The sequence below is a fragment of the Lissotriton vulgaris genome, chromosome 6 (genome assembly GCF_964263255.1).
Source record: "Lissotriton vulgaris chromosome 6, aLisVul1.2, whole genome shotgun sequence".
NCBI lineage: Eukaryota > Metazoa > Chordata > Amphibia > Caudata > Salamandridae > Lissotriton > Lissotriton vulgaris.
In genome coordinates, this window is record NC_141694.1 from 1,788,652,744 (window position 1) to 1,788,673,841 (window position 21,098).

The 21,098-nt window shown below is 39.9% G+C and overlaps 1 protein-coding gene across 1 annotated transcript in view; it reads left to right on the forward strand.

Annotated features, from left to right (window-relative positions):
- Positions 1 to 21,098, forward strand: part of PBK (PDZ binding kinase) — a 130,952-nt gene that overhangs the window by 66,983 nt on the left and 42,871 nt on the right. Inside the window, exons 5-6 of the mRNA XM_086928045.1 lie at positions 18,368 to 18,470; positions 20,820 to 20,962. Coding sequence (XP_086784171.1) covers positions 18,368 to 18,470; positions 20,820 to 20,962 — 246 coding nt within the window. The remainder of the gene's footprint in view (positions 1 to 18,367; positions 18,471 to 20,819; positions 20,963 to 21,098) is intronic.

Here is a 21,098-nt window from a genome sequence, read left to right on the forward strand (position 1 = left end):
GTCCATTACAAAAAATTTGTATTCTAAGTCTATAGATGTATAGTCTGACCTCCATAGGTATGTATGTGACTCTTTTGAGTCAGTGAAGAATTAATTTATTGTACAGAAATAGGCGTGTGATTCTAACTGCCACGGAGCAGCCTGTTCGTTCCCAACAGATAACAAAACTTTAAAATAAAACTTTAAATTCATATTTGCATAGCAACAAAGATGACCTTTTCATCTTAAAGACCATTTTAAGGTTGATGTATTCGGCTTTATTTTGTGATTTTGTCTTTCTCAAAACTATTTTGGTTGCATATTTGTATTTCAAGGTTTCCTGCAAACATTACCCAGCATCTTGGAGCCCTGTTCAGATGGACTCCAGGTTGGTCATTCTGGGCATTTTCCGTCCCTCATGTTATTTTTTAAATGCGAAGCTAGCCTTACGCTTAGCGAACCCCCCAGCTTGTATCCAACCACATGACCTGGCGTTTAGGAGACGAGGATCACCTAGATCAGTCAACTCTTTAACATAGAAATTTTGTTCCCCTTTATTTAATTATTTTTGCATTTAAATATCTTGAGGTCATTAGCGACTTTCCTTTTCCTATTGATGTTTAAACCCCTTGCCTGTCTTTCTTGATTTTCTGGAGAAAAAAACCTAGGCTAGGAAGTTATATTTTGACCTTTATCCACGCCATAAACGTTAATAATTTATTCAGAAGTACCAGTATTTTTTCATAATTTATCAAATTGTGGTGGTAAAATTATTTCTGCATTTGAATCCTTTTGCTTTCTGCTTACATGACATTCTTTGGTTTTTTGATTTATTGTATTTTTGTTTGACATAGTGGCGCTTGCATCTTACATGGCAAAACCAAAGTAATCTGTACATGTATACACAGTACATTCTCCTTTCAGCCATCAGTTACTTGTGTAATTCATGTTGTAGGTATAACCACAGGACAGCATACTTTGAGTGGCCAGTGAATAAGCCCCTTTAGCTGTTTCAAGTTCAAATAAATGGGGATTGTGTATTTGGCTTGTGAAGCATAGTGAGTGATGTAATTTTTGCTGCTCGCATGGGCTTCAAAACCGCAAGAGTCCCTGTACACTTTTCTCTGCTTCTCAGTGCTTTTAATAACTTGACTGTGCTGCAACATAGTTAAGTCCCCGCCCAAATTCGCCTCAAATTTGGTTTACAGAAGCAGTAAGTGGAAAGGAGTGGAGTATACATAAAAAGCTGGCACAAGATTAGAGGAACCAAGCCAGTATCAATGAACTTGTATATCTGAACCGAATTGACATGCCATGGAACTTCACCTGCCAGAGAGTACCTGTTTGACTCATTATCAAAACTAGGATTAACTAGCCTGTGGGCCACCTCGGCAAACCATCACAACTTCAAGAAGGAAGTAACAAATGCAACAGAAACTATATCCATAATTGAAGATAAAGAAACCCTGGGCAAAAGGGCGGATGGCGGAACAGTGCTCAATGATTATAAAGTTCTTATACCACAAACTTATTTAAGCACAGGTTTTAAAATGAAGACAAAAGATAAATTCTTAAGACTACGCTTTGGTAATCTTACTGATTCTCCCGCACCTACCCCCTTGGAAAAGGATAGCAGGAGAGCATACCTGCTGCCTCTGTGGAACGGGAAGAGAGGACCTTTTGCATGTTATCTGCATTTGTCCAATCCTAATGGACATGAGGTGCACTCTACTCTGTCCAATTTGTAAACATAGCGGTGTCAGGACTTGCAGGCAGTGAAGCTGTGCTTCAACGCTACTGCTACCCAATTGAACTGCCGCCTCACAAAGTTCTTCGACATGGTGGAAAAGAGACTCCAATGCAAGTCTTAAGTATATATTGATTTGGCTAATTGCAACTGCTATGTTTACATCATGATGCACCAGCACTTTAACCTGGCATATTTGATTTGGCTAAATTGTACTCGTTATGTTTACATCTTGATGTATCGGCACTTTAACTTGGCATATTCTTCTGCCCCTAAAAACTCAAACTAGAATTGAAATCTGGGTATGTTCTCCCTCTCACTCCGCATTATTATGGAACACCCTATTAACGAACTGTACATTTTAGCGCATCTGCACATGGTGCATAAATCAAAAAGATGGATGGATATACGTGTTTTTTAATGTAATGCTCTTATTTTTAATTGGGAGTTTTAATTAACTGAACGATAAATTACAATACAGCAGCGGCCAGCAGCCCTTGGGCAGGGCCAGTTGAAGCAGGTCAGCTGAGCAGTTGCCAGGAGGCCTCTGAAGCTTGTTGTATTCCTGGACCTCCAAAAGGGTCGGTCAACTGACCCTTGTTGTCAGTCAAGTTAGCCTGGGATGAAGGGAGTTTTCCTTCTCAGTGCAGGGTAGACCTAAAGCAGCAAGACAGTCCTGTGGAGAACAAGGCAGGCCTCATGCAGCAGGGCAGAGCTCTGGGGGAACAAGGCAGTCTGCCTTCTGTAATGTCCACAGGTCCTGGAGTGTACTGATGAGTGGCCCAGGAGGTTCAATATGCTTGGGGCCACCTTTGCCACAGTTTGAATGCAGGTAAGCTTCTAGTCCACCTCTGGAAAGTTTCTTCCTCTTTCTTCCCCCTCCAGGCGGCCTAGGGTGTCAATAGGCAGGTGGTAGGTTCCTTTGCGAGTGTGCTGGAGGCAGTCAATTGAAATGTAAATGGATGTAGGGAACAGTTCCGTCCCTCCCATCCTGGCAGGTTGGCCCTCTCTCAGCTACACCCAAGTACTATTGTTCACTCTTTGGGGCCAATCCGCATTTCCGATGAGGGAGCAATTACCAGACCCCTGCAGCTGGAAACTTCTAGAAGGCCTTGGAAAGTTAAGCGCAGGAAAATGCCAACTTTCTAAAAGTGGCATTTTCAAAATTGTAATCTAATATCTGACTACACCATTAGAAATGATTTTAAATTACAATTCATTTGAGCCCAAACATGACACTTTTATCTGCTCCCAACCAAAGGTTAGCACTTAGGATAACACTGGGTTACCTTATTACATTTACTATAATAGAGGTAGACCTTACAGTAGTGAAATAAGGGCATAAGAGGTTTTCACTGCCAGGACATTTCAAACGTAAAAACACATTTTACTTTTTAGAATCAATCATTTTTATTGTGCGGGTAGGACATCTCGAAACACAGCCCAGCTGCCTTCATCAATCTTGTCGGCAGGGCGGATGCATACAGTAAAGACACAGCATCTGGGCCTATACCCCGGAGGGCGACCACGTTTTACTTTTTAACTACAATTCATCCTAACATAGGGCGGTTTTTGGGCCTACTTTAGGGGCGTCGTATATCTATTAAAAAGGAAGGCTTGGTCTGGCAAAAGGTTTATTTTACCAGTTTGAATTGGCAGTTTAAAACTGCTCTACAGGATGCAGTGGCTGATCTAAGACATACATTAAAAGGCTACTTTTAGTGGGTGACATAATGAGTACTCCTTCCCACTCGTAGCATTTATTTACAGGCCCTGGATTCTCTTGGTACCATATAGGAGGGAGCTACAAATAAATTGGTTTGAACCAAAGTGAAGAAATTTATATCTACTTGTTAATAATTTGTATATTTGGTAAACCAGTTAGGACAAACATCTTCTTTTCATCATAGCCAGCTCCATATCAAATTAGGGAGCAACAGACATGCAAATTTCAGCCTCTTTAAATCTACGAGTTATACGTTCATTTTATTTTTTTTTTTTAATTTGCACATATTATTTTATTAGCACTTTTTTTATATATACAATTGTTCATATAAGAGAGCCTATGAGAACTGGAGAAAACCTGGAGAATCCTAATCTGTGATGGATAACATGGTTAAGCGCACCGAGCATTACAGCAAGACTGAGATTGTATCTGCCACTTGAGGCATACAATCGGGGCTAAACACTAAATGCATGGAAAGGTCTTCTAATCCGCTGCGTGGTGGCCAGCCACTGGGGGCTTTTATGTATATCAAATGGAGGTCTAAATATTAAGTTATGCACCTCAGGAATACAAGTACCTTAAAATAGAATGCTTTGAAGTCAAAGTACGAATTTGGAAAGAAAACTTTAACAAAACCACATATTTTTTCTAAAAATATGGCTCTCGGACTATAATGTTACACCATTGTTTTTTCCTGATTTATTTTCGTTTATTCATGAACACTTTTTTACAACAAAATGAATGTTTCTATATTTCACTACTATGATCATAATGCTCCTAGCGGTTTACAGCAGGAAATGATGTCAGCAACTGAGCATTTGTTAAATATTGCTGAACGCGCTATGGGCGCTACTGTGATCAAGAACTCAGTTGAGTTTGAAACGCGTTGGTGTGCTTCTCATCTGTATGGAGTATTTTGATAAATAAATTACCCTTGATTTTTGCACTATATCGAAGTGCAATCTAATTTGTTTCTCGTGAGGGAGACGTTTTTGGAAATATATATATATATATATATATATATATATATATATATATATAGATATAGATATAGATTTAGATATAGATATAGATATATATATATATATATATATATATATATATATATATATATATATATATCCACTGAAAACACCATAGGTTTCACACCAGTTATAGTTAGCTGGAAATTTTACTGACATAAAACCATTGAAATTCCCACGTTCTAGTTAGTTGGACTCACTATAACTTGCGCGCCTGCAATGCACTGCTGATGTCACATATTACATCACTCATGACATGGTCAGTGACATCACTCATGACACCATCCAGTGAATGTGTCTTTCTGAAAAATAAATATGTTTTCTATATGTATATGAAAAAGGTCGATGGAAGAATAAATGTGTAAGTGTCTAAATGGACGTTTTAAAAAAAAAATTGATTGGTTAACTGGCTTAAGTGTATCTTAGTGAATACATATATTAGCGTGTAATGTTTAAACATTTAAATATATGTATCAGTGTTTCACTTTGTGTATAAGTGGCTGCATAAGTTGGTGAGTAGCTACATGTGTGCGTATATGGGTTATTAGATGTTTTTTAGTATCAGTATCTGTATGGTTTGGTGGGGGTATTACTTAGCACATAGATGCATCAATGACTGACTCACTGTATGTGTTTTGAAGACCGCATATGTGCAGGACTGGAAGGGTGGATGAGTGTGTATATGTGTGTGTTAGTGAGTGAATGACTGTCTCACTAGTGTCTTTATCAGTAACTACATTTGTTTTAATCTAGTATATGTGAGTATTGATGTATATAAGTGAGTATATGTGAGAGATTGTAAGAGTTCCTGTTTAAATAAGTATGTCTTTCTATAAGTGATTGTTTTAGAGAGTAAGTATGTGTAAGTTTCCTTAGAAGTAAGGTGGTAGTGGGTGTATAGCTGTATATGCAAATAAATGGATGTTCAATAGTTTATTTGCATGTGTGAGTAACTTTTGGATGACGGTGTGTAACAGATGTATAGGTGTATCACTACATATGATGAGTGAGTATATGTATGAGTGACTATATAGAACTGTTGGTGAATGAGTGGATGTGTATATAGTTGGTTGAATTACTGAATTGGTTGTTGTAACTGGTATGGGTATCTCCATTTTTTGGAAAATTTTAGTTTCTATTTTTGAATGTGTTTCAAGGATTACATTACACTGAAAGGAGGTCTGTCACAAGGATGGTGTCATCAGTGATGTCATGAGTGATGTCACTGACCATGTCATGAGTGATGTAATATGTGACGTCATAAGCAGTGCATTGCAGGCGCGCAAGTTATAGTGAGTCCAACTAACTAAAAGGTGGGAATTTCAATGGTTTTATGTCAGTAAAATTTCCAGCTAACTATAACTGGTGTGAAACCTATGGTTTTTTTCATTGAATTTCAATGGTTTTTTAAATGCTAATTCCGAACTATAACGATTGTGAAACCTCTGTTTTTTTCACTGAATTTCAAAGGTTTTTTAAAAGCTAATTCCTTTCTATATCGAGTTTGTAACCTACGATTTTTTTTTAATTTGCTGTTTTGTGTAAGTATTAATTGTTGGTTTTTTTTTTTTCATAATAATATTTTTTAAATGTTTCGCTCTGGGTGCGCGCACCGGTAAGCCCTCCGGAAAGCGCACCCAGAGCGCTACTTTCGTTCGTGTAAAAAAATATGAATGAAAAGTAAATAATAACACAAGACATTTAGTACCATACATATAAAAGCAGTATTTTTGAATAAGGAAATGAAAATTATTTTGCATTTCCGTGAAACTATCAAAACGTCACTTAGGCGCGCCGCGTAAGCACCCCCGGAAGCGCCTTCGATCGCGCCGCGTATGCGCCCCCGGAAGCGCCTACGTTCGTGCTGCGTAAGCGCCCCCGGAAGCGCTTCGGTGCGCGCAGCGTAAGCGCGTCGTCATGTGACCTTAAAATAACACTTTTCATTGGTTGCTAACAGTTATTTTTACAAAGAATGAAATCCCCACCCATTTCCTTCACTTCTTCTTTCACTTTTGTGACTGAAAGACCTGCCTTTTTGCTCTCGGTTCTTTGTTGGATATCTTGGATTATCATGGCTGCCAGACCATCGAGCAGTGAAGATGACTCCAATGAATTCATCGATGAAGAGCCTTCTCAGCCAAAAGTCAAAGAACATTTCATCTGGAATTTTTTTTCCATACCTGATGACCAGAAGAAGGTAAATGCTCCAAAAGTGGAGTGCAGGATCTGTCACACAGTTCTGTCACGGGGTGACCCCACTAAAAAATATTATTTTGGGAACTCCACAATGATTCGCCATGTGGAGAGGAGGCACCCCCAGAATTTTGCCCGGGAAAGTGTCAGGGCTCTGGCACAAGAGGTTCCCAGTGATGGGGCCTCTACATCAACCTGAGGACCAACAACATCGGTGAGGGGGAGATCACAAGAGCTGGTTCCGAACATTCAGCCTGCATTTAACAAAGGCGTCCTTAAATGCAGAGACTGTGATCAGCTACTTTGCTATGGGGAGCAAAGTGTTCTGCTCATAGTTCGAGCATGGGAGAACCATCGCTGCCGTTCCCAGCCCTAATTTTTTTTTTTTTTTTTTTTTGCTCCTGTTGAGCAGTTTTGATTCCCTGTTTTTGTTTTTGTTCTAAAAAAGGAAAAAAGAAGAAAAAAAGTTATTTTCAGAACTACCTCCAATTCTCATCAAAGAGCTATATTCTTAAAAAAATGAAAGAGTAAGTGAAGTGGAGTGCATTGATAAAGGAAAAGAAAATGAGTAAGAAAGAACAGAAAGGTATGAGAGGAGAAAGGAAGTGAAGTAGGGTGACTGAAAGAAGGTGAGTGTTGGGAAGGAAAGTAAGGAGAAGGAGAGTGAACATGGGGAATGTGGATATTCAAAGAAAATGTAGAAAAGGAACGGGGGGCGGAAGGGTAAGAAAAGATGCATTGCTGGAGTTGCATCATTTTTGTGACACACTCCAGCAATGCATCACTTTTGCGCTTACAGATACGTCTGAAATACTGATGTATCTGTAAGTACTTGCGACATAATGCGTTGTATATTAAATATGACGCATGAGTAGAAGACTGAAGGCCTCATTTATGAGGCCATGCGTCACTTTTACGCCACCGGTACGTCACTTTTTGTGACGCATCAGCAGCGTAAAACATGCACCTTATTGAGTCATATTTACAAAGTGACGCATCTAGGTAGATGCGTCACTTTGTAAACCCCTGCGCCACATTATACCTACGTCAGGTGTAATGTATGCAAAAGGGGCGTATTGACGCAAGAAAGGGTCGTAGAGGTTGACGCAGTGAATGAACTGGGTTTTCCCCATGCTACGCTCCCCTGTACGCTCTCCAGTGCGCGTACCCGGGCGCTCACCCCACAAAAATCGGAAAAAAAAATACAATTTTCTTTTGCCCCGCGGGGCCCTTTTATGGCCCCCACATCAAACCTAGGGGGTCAGGGGGGGTCTACCCTGCCCCCTTTTGCTCATTTCCCCCTTTATTTTTGCCACCTCTTGTGTCTCGATCCTACCGAGACACAAGATGGCGGCCGCTCCGGACTGTTTGGAATGTTGACAGACACCCGAGAGCCAATCAGCTCTTCGCTCGCGAACTCGCGTAGCGCGCCGGGTGCGGGTACCGGGGCGCGCTTATAGATATATACTTTTTTTTTAACCTAAATTACTCAAAATCCACTGGAGCACATATCTTGAGACATAGCAAAGGCACATCGGGCTACCAGTCCCTACAATTTTGCCAAGTTTGGTGGAAATCCATTCAGCCGTTCGGGCTAAAAGTGAGTCCAACCGACCTATGGAAATTAACATGGGGAAAACACGTTTTGGGACCCCCCCTTTTATCTCGGCCCCCGCTTCACGAATCCCCCCCCCCCAAACTTTCAGGGAAGGAGCGGAGCGCCTCGAGGCAAATTTGGGGTAAATTTCAGGCAGATTCCTCAACCGGCGCCAAAGTTATTCCCAATAGAATGTTGCGAAATCCCTATACAAAATAATCCTAACTATAACTACCTACTGGCGACCGCCAGTAGGTAAAATATATGTATGTATGTATATATATATATATATATATATATATATATATATATATATATATATATATATATATATATATATATATATATATATATATATATGTATATATATATGTATATATATATATATGTATGTATGTATATATGTGTGTGTGTGTATATATATTACCTACTGGCGGTCGCCAGTAGGTATATATAGTTAGGATTTTTTCTCTATGGGATTTTTGAAAATTCTATGTCTAATAACTTTGGCGTTTGTGGACGTAATTGGCTGAAATTTTCAGGAAAATGGAACATTTTGTTTCTGAGCAGCCCCTGACGATTTGGGGGGGTTTCATCAAGGGGGGGCCGAGAAAAAAGGGGGGTCCCAAAAGGCGTTTTTCCCATGTTAATTTCCATAGGGCGGTTGGCCTCACTTTTAGCTCGAACGGCTGAATGGATTTGCACGAAACTTGCCAAATTGTAGGGACTGTTAGCCCGATGTGCCTTTGCTAGGTCTCAATATATGTGCTCCAGTGGATTTTGAGTAATTTAGGTTCAAAAAAAGATATATATCTGGGCGGAGCCTAACCACACATCTGATCTGATTGGCTGTCAGCACTTCATCCAAGAAGTGTTGGCAGCCATCTTGGGACCAATATACATGATAGCACCTCATTAAAAAGCATTGTAGTTAATAGAGGGTTTTAGGACTTTAGTTACATTATAAATCATTTGTTGATGGTACCATACTCGTTTTAGGAATTGTGGTGGGTTCTAAGGTGATTTTACCATGTGAAAAAACCTTCTGCTGTGATATCATGAATATTGTTTGAAAGAAAACTAATATCTCATGATTTTCCCACAGTGGTTTGGAAGGGGATCTATAAGCTAAACTGAAAGCATATTTTCTGTAAATTCACATTATCTTTCTCAGTCATGTGAAAATGAAGTCTGACATTCTCAGTAAAACATGTACATCCAACAAGGACAGAGACTGTCAGTTGATTCCTTTGTGTTCTACTGCAGCCTCCTAGAGTGTTCTAAAGAACAACTAGAGCGCTAACAGTCCTACTTATTACAAAGGTATGGCACACCTGAAGCCATCTTGATTGGAATAAAGTGGTAACTCTTAAAACATTTAATTTAATAAGAAAAAACATGAGGGGGTATATTTTGCCATAGAAAGTATGATTAGTGCTGCAGAATGAAAAATTAGGGCACATTTTGAGTGACTTCTCAAATCCTTTTCTATTTCATTAAAACATTCTGACATGCAGTCTCCCAAAATGGCCACCAGAGACAAAAGAGCCCAAATGTAGCCCAAATATCACCCAGATGTAGCCCAAGTATAGCCCAATGACAGAATGTCCCAGAGTGTTCTAAAGAACAACTAGAGCGCTAACAGTCCTACTTATTACAAAGGTATGGCACACCTGGAGCCATCGTGATGGGAATAAAGTGGTAACTCTTAAAACATTTAATTTAAAAAGGAACAAAATGAGGGGGTATATTATGCAATAGAAGGTATTATTAGTGCTGCAGAAAGAAAAATTAGGGCACATTTTGAGTGACTTCTCAAACCCTCTTCAATTTCATTAAAAAATTCTGACATACAGTCTCCCAAGATGGCCACCAGAGACAAAAGAGCCTAAATGTAGCCCAAATATCACCCAGATGTACCCCAAGTATAGCCCAATGACAGAATGTCCCAGAGTGTTCTAAAGAACAACTAGAGCGCTAACAGTCTTACTTATGACAAAAGTATGGCAGACCAGAAGCCATCTTGATTGGAATGAAGTGGTAAGTCTGAAAACACTCAATTTAAAAAGGAACAACATGAGGGGGGTAATTTTGCCATAGAAAGTATGATTAGTGCTTCAGAAAGAAAAATTAGGGATCATTTTGAGTGACTTCTCAAATCCTCTTCTATTTCATTAAAAAAATTCTGACATGCAGACTGAAACATGCACTTTGAATACCAGCAGCAGACGTCCCTGGTGAGCAGTAGCTTTACTACAGTGATCTAATGTGCAACTAGAGTGCTAACATTCAGAATTTATGGCAAATGTGTGACACATCTGAATGCCTTCTTGATGGAACCAAAGTAAACAAGCATTGAAAATGCAATAGATCTTGCCCTCGTTTAAGTTAAAGCCATTCTGTTTGTAATGAGGTGGCTTTTTAGCTTTGCTTTTATTAGTGTTTTTTCAACTTTCATGTAAATAACATGCATCTGTATGCATATAAGTATATGTATGCATGCATTTATGTTTGTATTTATATAGATATACAGATGATATATGTTTATATATGTATGTATATATATATATATATTCACTGAAAAAACCATAGGCTATAGACCATATATAGTTAGGAATTGGCATTTACAAAACCTTGAAAATTCACTGAAAAAACCATAGGTTATAGACCATATATAGTTAGGAATTAGAATTTACAAAACCTTGAAAATTCACTGAAAAAAACATAGGTTATAGACCATATATTGTTAGGAATTCGCATTTACAAAACCTTATTTTACTCACACAAAACCATTGAAATTCGCATATATAGTTAGTTGCACTAACTATATATCGCGCACCCGCAATCCACTGCTGATCATGTCACATATTACATCATTCATGACATGGTCAGTGACATCACTGATGACATCACTGATGACATCTCAAATTACATCACTGATGACATCACTGATGACAACATGTAGTGACTGTATGTTTCTGTAAAGTTAAAATATGTCTTACATATTGAAGAACGAGTGGATGTATAAGTGTCTGGATGAAGGATTTAGTAGGTGCATGACTGACTGTATGAGTGAGTGATTAAATGTGTCTCACTGAGTGCATGGGTTAGTGACTAAACTGTCTTAATTTGTGCATCATTATGCCTGTTGTTCTGTAAACTGTTGCATGTGTTGATAAGTAGCTATATGAGTAACTATATGGGCTATTGATTGGTTGCCCAAGTATTTGTATGGGAGACTGAGTGTGTGTGTGGGTGGCTGGGAGGTGTATGACTCAGTGCATAGATGTGTGAGCAGTTGATTCTCTAGATGTATGGGTTCAAAAGTGCATGTGGAAACAGCTGTATGGGCGGTTGACTGTGTGCATGAGTGTATTGGTGAGTGAATGGATATCTCAGTGCTACATGTCAAAGTAAGTACATATGTAAAACACAGTACATGTGAGAGTTGACATATATAAATAACTGTGAATAAGAGCCAGTGAATGTGTGAGTGGCTGTATGGATCATTGTGAACTTGTATCAGGGATTGTATAAGAGAGTAAATAGGTGTTAGTATATGTTTGAATAAGTAAGGTGTGTATAACTGTATAGTTGAGGAAATGGAGGTGTGATTGATTCTTTGCATGACTGACTAGGTGTGTGAGTAACTCCATGGATGAGTGACAGTCTGTGAGTGTCTGTTTACACTGATTGTATCTAAAGTTATATTAGAGTCTGAAGAGGTTCATCGTATAATCACATGAATGATGTCATCAGTGATGTGATCAGTAATGTCAAACAAGATGTCATCAGTGATGTCATCAGTGATGTCATTTGAGATTTCATCAGTGATGTGATCAGTAATGTCAAACAAGATGTCATCAGTGATGTCATTTGAGATTTCATCAGTGATGTCATCAGTGATGTCATTTGAGATGTCATTAGTGATGTCATCAGTGATGTCATTTGAGATGTCTTCAGTGATGTCATCAGTGATGCCATTTGAGATGTCATCAGTGATGTCATCAGTGATGTCACTGACCATGTCATGAATGATGTAATATGTGACATGATCAGCAGTGGATTGCGGGTGCGCGATATATAGTTAGTGCAACTAACTATATATGCGAATTTCAATGGTTTTGTGTGAGTAAAATAAGGTTTTGTAAATGCGAATTCCTAACAATATATGGTCTATAACCTATGTTTTTTTCAGTGAATTTTCAAGGTTTTGTAAATTCTAATTCCTAACTATATATGGTCTATAACCTATGGTTTTTTCAGTGAATTTTCAAGGTTTTGTAAATGCTAATTCCTAACTATATATGGTCTATAGCCTATGGTTTTTTCAGTGAATATATATATATATATATATATATATATATATATATATATATATATATAACACAGATACATACAACACACACCTTTCCTGGACCCAGATGGACACCGCTCAGCACACTACCAAGTCAAAGCATGCAAACACCTCAATGCTCACCACAATTGAATTTGCATAACCGTATTTTCTCACACTCCTAGGACACTACAACCGCACTGGGACGTCTGAACAGCGCTGTTGTCTAAACTGGACCACAGGAACCTCAGGGATGCAGAGAAAGTTGGGGCATATTCAGAAAGATACATGTTTTGGTAGTTGGAGAGAATTCAAACTTGGCGCCAATTCGGATCTCCGCTATATCCACTAGGATGGACCTTAATCTTGTATGGAGTCTAAAATCATAAGTACAGCAATAGATCAATGACAGTGAAACAGAATTTGCACAATCGGAACGACAGAGAAAAGTACTTTTGCAAACCATGAAGGTTTATTTAAAATTAATAAAGTTACACGTTCAAATCAAATTAGTTAAGGATAAATCAATAGTCACCTGGCAACAGCATGTATCTATTATCCAGGCAATTCCGTTCAGCAAATGCAAGTACACATCATCTAAGATCGCATATGAAAATTAAGATCTCATGTTGTTCCCATAAAGAGAAACTCCTTCTGCTAAGATAAGGTTGTGGGTAAGTTGTAAAGTGTTGAAGCAGCTGATCTTCGCAAATAAAGCATCAAAAGTAGAATCCTATGAAGGTTCTGGCCAAGAAAAGGAGAAATGTACTTGTTCTAGAAATTAAGTGAGTAAAAATATATGGTTCATTGTGTCTCAATAAAGAGAAAGGGACCTCCGCCTACAAACGTGGACTGGGGCGTTTGCGGACTAACTCTGATTCATACAATTAAAACATGAAATTAAGTCCAAAAGGGGCATTCCACAGGTTCTCACAGTCATAACCAATCACAAATCAGTGATCTCCCCTGTACTTGGTGTCAGCCTCCTTTTGATGGAAGAATCTGAAACTGTATTATCCATTAATACTGTTTCAGATTCTTCCATCATCCCGGTCTTCACAAAATCCTCCTCCTCTGCCTCTCATCCTGTGCAGGTGCTCATATCCATCGTCCAGCCAATTCATTGCAATACACATGTCATTCATACAACAAGCTAACAGAAAATATTTGTTTATGAGAATACGGACTCCGGTGCCTGAAACAGAAACAAAGGGCCTGATTATGATGTCTGGTAGCCCACATGCCTTCGTTCACGCTGGTCTCCAGGTGGGCGAACTCTCAATGGTCTTTTTTTCTCCACGGATCTGTTCCTCGTTTGTGACTATTTTTTATACTTCTGGTTCCATCTCAGTTTTGTCTCTTTCCTGTCCCGATCTGCTGTTCTTACTCTTCCTTTCTGTTCTCCCCCTTCCTCTGCCCCTTTGGTTGTTCTTGTCACCGCTTATCTCAATCTGTTATGGGTTGACCCCTGTTTTTACATTGCCTCATTTTTGCATCCTGTTTTCCATCCTCGATTATTCTCATGTTCTAATGCCCTGTTTTTTTTCCGTGCAACATTGTATTATGTGTTGTAACTGTGTAACTTGTTTCTTGTTGATACTCTTGTAAAGCGGTCTGATACCTTCGGGTCTAGCCAGAACTATATAAACCTCATTAAATAAATAAATCTGTGGTGGTCCGACCGCTGACATCCCTTCGGTCTGACATCCGCGTCACAATGTTGGCGGTTGGATCCACAGCAGTCGTATGGAAGACTGCTACCTCCGCCAGGATCAGAGATCCCGACAGGGCGGCTGTCGGAGCTGCATACAACCATGGTGGCTGTGCATAGGCGAGCACCGCCGTCTGGATTACAATATCCCTTATCGACAGGCTTTTTATTTTGGGAACATCACTATGAAAAGTTTGTCGGAAAGAGATATGTGGGGCCCACAAACAGGGCCCCCATCCCGACGAGGGCCCCTGCAAAGTAACCCTGGGGGCACATGTAGTACCCCCACTCACCTCCGTGTGCCACAGACTTGCAGGTGGTGCATGCCCTGCTTCGGCATGTGCTGTGGCCCTTTCCCACGGCCGCAGTATGCCTCCGCCGTGTTTCCAACCCCCATCCAAATAGGCCAGTCATACCGCCCGCATGCTTGTCGGTGGTCTGACTGCCGCAGTACTAGCCGGCGGTCCGACCACCCGGCATCATAATGATGCCCAAAGTTATACACAGCGAGCACAGATACAGCGTGACTTTATAACAGAGTTGGACACCTAAGCCCACTCATGTTAATGCTAATCTGTATATATCCCAACTATAACTAAAATGAAAACCTATAAATCACTTGTTTCACTGAATGTAAGAGTAAAATCATGTGTGCACACATAACTAATGGTTAACCTTGTTGCAATTTAGCATATTACGAAGTGCAAATAAATGATGATGACTCTGCATCACCAATACGTAGGCGTGCTTCAGTGAGCCTTTCTCTGCTCAGGCCATGCAAGCAGTGTCTTCCTAATTCAGGCTCAATTGAAAAGGCAAAGTATTCAACAGAAAGTATTCCACTTCTCATTGAAGGGACGCTTGTGCTGTTCAATTGCCAGTCACAAGTGGGTTCTGATGGAACATGTAATTTTATGAAGACTTTCAAATGACAAAAAGTAGTGCTCTGATTGTATTTAACCCCTTAAGTGCTGATGACGGAACCGCTCCGTCATCAGCTGCGGGTGCGCTGTGCTGATGACGGAGAGGTTCCGTCATGGCCCGCTCGCTGCTCATGCGCGGCGCGAATTCCGCGCCTGCGCTGAGCGTACTATTGAGCGGGGCGGGCCGTGACTGAACTGCTCCGTCATAAGCACAGCGCCACCGACGCTGGTGACGGAGAGGTTCCGTCACCAGCATGCGGCCGCTCCGCCCCCTTAGCACTGCGGCGGAAGAATAGCCGCCGCAGTGAAGGGGTTAGTGTTTACAGCAAAACATTATTTACTGGTGTTCCTTTGTTGTATGTATGCGGTGGTCTTCACAAACATGGTTTCATATTGGGCTGGTCCAGGTGGGGTTTCCATTTCGTACTACACTCGCCTCAGGTTCTCAGATTGAAAGTACCATAGGGAGGAAATTGCAAGGACTCTAATTTAGAAATTCTATATTTCCTCCTACAGCATTGTATTTGCTGTACGAAAGTATTTATTATCGTAATTACAATAATCACATTTGCTTTTCAGTTAACTTGAAATCATGTCAGTTACTGCCTTCTACCATATACAAAATTTATTTGGGACAGGCAGAGTCATGGACCTTCACAGATTATTATGACCATGGCCCTTTTCGGCCATTTATGCTGGTTCCATGTTCCACTTTTATTGATCCCTTATGACCCTGTGTTACTGACCAGAAAGAAGCATTTTTTTATTTAAGGTAAATGTCACTTGCTTTCCTATACTACTTTCCCGCCCTGGTGTGAACAGTCTCTGTGGGCAGTTCACCTTGTTATATGTCCTTCTAATGCAAGACTTTAATGTTTTTGCCTAACAGCTCTGCACCCCAGGGCTAGAGTTTTGGGATGTCTTCAGCTGAGCTTGGCTCCTAGTGTTTGAAATATAGAAATGTCTTAGTCTGAAGAAGCTTCAGTCTTTAGAGTGTGCCGCTGTTTTATTCTGTTGCTTGCAGTACTCCTGATTACCTATGATCTGTCACCGTGAGTAGAATCACACTGTTTTGCTTGTATTTTCAATCTACCCACTGAAAGCGTATTCTAAAACTGCTTCCTGGAATACTTTTTTACTACACTCAGGAGATTTACTTGGATGCCCAAGAAAAGCCTTTGCAAAGACGTGGTCAGTAACAAGTACAATGATTTTAAGAAGAATAACGAACGTTCTACTTTTCAGTCGCTATAGGCAGTGTTTGAAAAGCCAGGCACCGACTGGCTTTGCCATGGCTGTTTGGTTAGTCGTTGAATAGAACACATTCACACACTTTTTCTGGGGCATGCCTGTCCTTGCCAGACCAGCAGCAAAAAACTGAGCCAAAGTTCCACTTGTAGAAACAGTTTGCATCTGAAGACACTCAGTAGGGAAGCCCAGTCATAGGTCACTTCAAGACTTCAAACCTCATTGGCCCTCCACCCCCAGCCTGGCATGGGGATCTCCTATACGGATACATTTCCGAACACAGTGCTAAGGTGAAAGCCATGCCATCTGCATGCACTTACCTTTTTATGCTCTATCTCCACTTCTGCTTTTCTTTCTTTTGTCCAGTAATTACCCTTCTAGTTGAAAACATTGCTTGAAGACCACCACATCCTATGCATGCACTCTTCTGTGTTATGATGCCAGTGGATGGACCCAGCCCTCCAGGTTCTTTAGGTCCTGCAAAAAAACAGTTGCCTGGGGTCCTTGTGTCATCAATCATTATTTTTTTAATATTATTTTGTTTTTCAAGTACCACCACCATCAGTAATTGCTTTTTATATGGTTACTATGCTTTATGATTGCTTGGCTAAGCTGCCCATCAAGCCCATTTAATATGAGAATTATGAATGTCTTTGTAATGGGAGAGTTGGTAGTCCTTTTGTTAGAGAGCATATGCGACACCTGAAGCTTGTAAAGGAGGGCCACGATTCTCTCATGTAATTACCAGGATGACACTGGGACCAAGCATAACGCAACACACCATTTTTAGCATAGCATAGCACGAAACAACATACCAGACATAAACAAAATAGCAAGACCTAGCCGAACACTTCACACATTGTACAATCTGGGATCTTTAATGGGTACTACCTTTGAATTGACCAAAGTTTCACTGCTGAGATATGATTTTCACCTGGAAGGCACTTGTTTGAATCAGCTGGTTGCTTATTCCATTATTTCCATCCTAAGTTGAGAGAAGAAGTACTAGAGAATAGGATAATAACTTGTAATCAGTGTCTAGACACGAGGGTTGTATTATATTGGGTGGAGAGGCATTTTTCTGCCTCTGTCCCTATTACTGGGTATGCATTTGAGCAGTCCAATCCATTGCTGTTTGTGCCCTATGTGGCCAGATGCCCAAAGAGCCATTACAGTTTGTTTTGTTGTTTAGTGTTGCCACTGTAGACTACTGTGAGCCATGCGTATAGGTGGAGTTGTTTGACGGGAGACTACGCAATATTTATCAGAAGGGGAACACTTAAGAAGACAAAATGTTAGTCAACTAGGATTGCTGTCCACCAATTATTCCACTAAGACTAGCTGTGCTTTTTAGTACAATTATAAAACAATATTATTGTATTTCACCAACGCCAGCTACAGCTGTAGCAATAATACTAACAACATTAATTACAAACAGGACAACTGGCTTTGCCAAGGCAGTGGGTTTCCTGTCTAGTTTAAAATCGGGTTTGAGAAAATTAGCCCATGATTGGCAAATAAATGCCTTTTAAACTGCAGTTTTATTGGGACTGGGATGCCAGAGAGAATAGGTTCTTATGAACATGGGACCAAGTCGATTCAAGTTACTGGTATGATACGATCTCTTTGTTCCTGGAGGGAAGACACAATGTAGATAAGTTAAAATATCCTCATAGAGACATCTGAATTTGACATTTTTGGAATGACAGATGGATTTTCTTAAGGCATGTAAACTTTTCACTACGCTAGTAGCCATCATGATAACCTCTTTCAGTCAATTAGAGGGACGATGGGACTCATTTGTGTCACAAATAACATTTCTCATCAAATTGTATTGACTTCACTTACATGGAGCTTACTTTATTCTTTGAATTTCCTTTTCTAGGAGGCTCCTCTTCAGGCACACCAACCGCTCTAGTCATTCCTGCTTCTCCCTTCATGCAGAAGCTAGGGTACGGAACTGGTGTCAATGTCTACCTGATGAAAAGGTAAGAAGACGAAAATAACCAGAGTTGTTTGTGCATCGTATGTGCATAAAGAGCTTAAAGATGGCTTACTGTGAATTGCCTCTGGACTTAAAGGAGTGCCCTGTCCCAGACCACAGTTATTTTCACCACAACTTGCAGTTCACTCTTTCCTCCTCTCCTCAAATCATGCTTGATAGGGACACAAAGGTACTTGTCAGCTAAATAATTTCAGACCTAACCCTGCTTCGGGTAAATACTGATGGATAGAATTAGGCCTGGCTCCATCCCCATCCCTTAGTCTATGTAGAGTATGATTGGAAGAGCAGCAGCTGAAAGCCAGTCATTACAGCCCTGGAGTGCTATGTCAAACTCAAACTGCTATTTTCTTTCTCAATTCTTCTAAATTGTTTTCTATTTCCTTATTGTGATTCTTGAATTTTCCATTCCTAATGATACTCTGGCAGTTTGCATGGTTGAGCCAGTGATAGATCAGGGCGACTGACTATATGTTCCTGGATAAAAGGTGCTCACATGTATTCCTGATTGAGTAGTGAGAGATGAGCACTCAATGGTTTGATGATCCTACTGACCAAATGCCCATTTCTTAGGGCCCTTGAAGTAGCAATAGGCTGATGTAACATTGTCTCTGTAGGATTTAATATATAAGAGGCTACCAGATTGATTGGCATGTGGGTGCTGATTGGTCTCCAGTCAATGAAATCTCGATGGTAGTAGGACTGGACACATAAAAAGAGCATTTATGTACTCATTAAGCTGCCACTCTTTCAAACCTAGAAGCTTTCCTGCTGCAACTTTTTATCACCTAAACAAGTGCATTGTCCCTCTGTTCAGGAAGCACTACTCTAGTCAATAATTTGGCGTGTGAGTCTGTCTTCTCCAAAAGAATGAAATAGTTTTTCCTTCCTGGAGAGTGGATGAGAAGATCTGACACTTCTTGACCAAAGATTTAGATTTATCCACTGTATACTTCTCACTTTGACAACCCCATCCATGTATCCAGCTGTATCAATACTGAACATATGAGAAATCTCTGTCTTCTCTCTTTCAGATGCATAATTGATATAAAGTATGCAATAGTTTATCAAGGAGGTCCTTCCATTCATGGAGTACCGACTTTCTAACTGCTTCATGGAACAGAAGACTGAGAGTCATAGATCAGTGATATTGACCAAGAAGCCCCGTTTTGCATCCTAACAAATGACTCACTATAACAAAACCAAGTTCTTCCAGGGGTGCTCTAAAACATCCACCATTTGATACTTAGGAGCATACTTTGCCTGATCTGTCACTTTGTCAGATAAAGAAATGAGATATTCCTCTCAATACTGTTTTTTTGGGTGCCCAGTATTAACTTTGACTCTAGTCCAATCGTGTGGCATCTCGGATGCAAATGAAAGTGTAACCTGCAATTATTCGGTCTCCCTTTGCCCAGGCACATACGTGCTGTGCCTCTTTTCCAAATCTTCGTTCTGTGATTTCTGGGCTGTGTGTATTTATACAGCTCACTTAGTCAACTGCTGTGATGTTTGAAAAGAAATCTCCCTACACCTGAAATTTTAGAAAATATATTAAGAACTCTGACGAGCATAAATATCTTGAGAAACTATGTTGCTGTGTCGGTTGCTAAATGTTTCCTTACATGCGGAGATTGTCTCTGTGAAGAGCGCTCATAGACCTCTTTGTTTATACATCATGCATTTATTTTCTGACACTCCGACATCTGTGTCTAGCGGGTTCCTTGTCCATGTGGCTTAACCACATTTTAAGTCCCGAAAAGGCCAAGGAGGCTCTTACCCTAAACATCCGAATAGCTGCCACCCAGCTTACAGTTGTCATTGCAAATCACTTTAACTAAAATGATTAGTGCCAAACGCCTGCTCTAATTAAAACAGAAGACGTAAAGGAAATATTTGTAGAAAACTGCAGTTTGATATGGCACAAAATAAACAGACAACACTGAAAAACTATGGGAAAGTGATCCTTTGAGGTCCCTCTCAAAAACAAAGAAAACATGGAATCCGAAAATTACAAACTGGAACCACCTTTAATTACTTGTGACTTGTTTTCTTTTCTTTGAACTCAATTATATAATGCCTGATGATAATTGGTTATGGAAGCATCTCTAGAATAAATCTCAATTGCGTCTGTATAATTAACTTAATAAGCATACTAAAATGGTGATTCAAAAAGTGGACATCCTCCTTTCTTATTCGGGGAGTTCTGGCAATATCCTGGATTTATAAAGATTTAAACAAGGGAGACCAACCTTTTCAGGAAAGTAACTTTTTTCTGGATACTCCCTCAGAATCCCTTCTATTTTATTAATCGGGTATTATTTTCTTCATTCAGATCTCCAAAAGGCCTTCTCCATTCACCATGGGCAGTGAAAAAGCTTAATCGAATATGTGATCAAGCCCAAAAACACATTTACCAAAGGAGACTCCACGAAGAAGCTGGAATTCTGAAAAATTTGCAGCATCCCAACATTGTTGGTAAGGGCTGAAAATTAAGACGCAGAATATTGTACATCTCTCTCCCTTTTTAAATGTATTTATGCATAACACTGCATTGATGAACTTTCCACTATGAATAGGCATCTCAATGGGACAAATCCAGAAGTACAATACA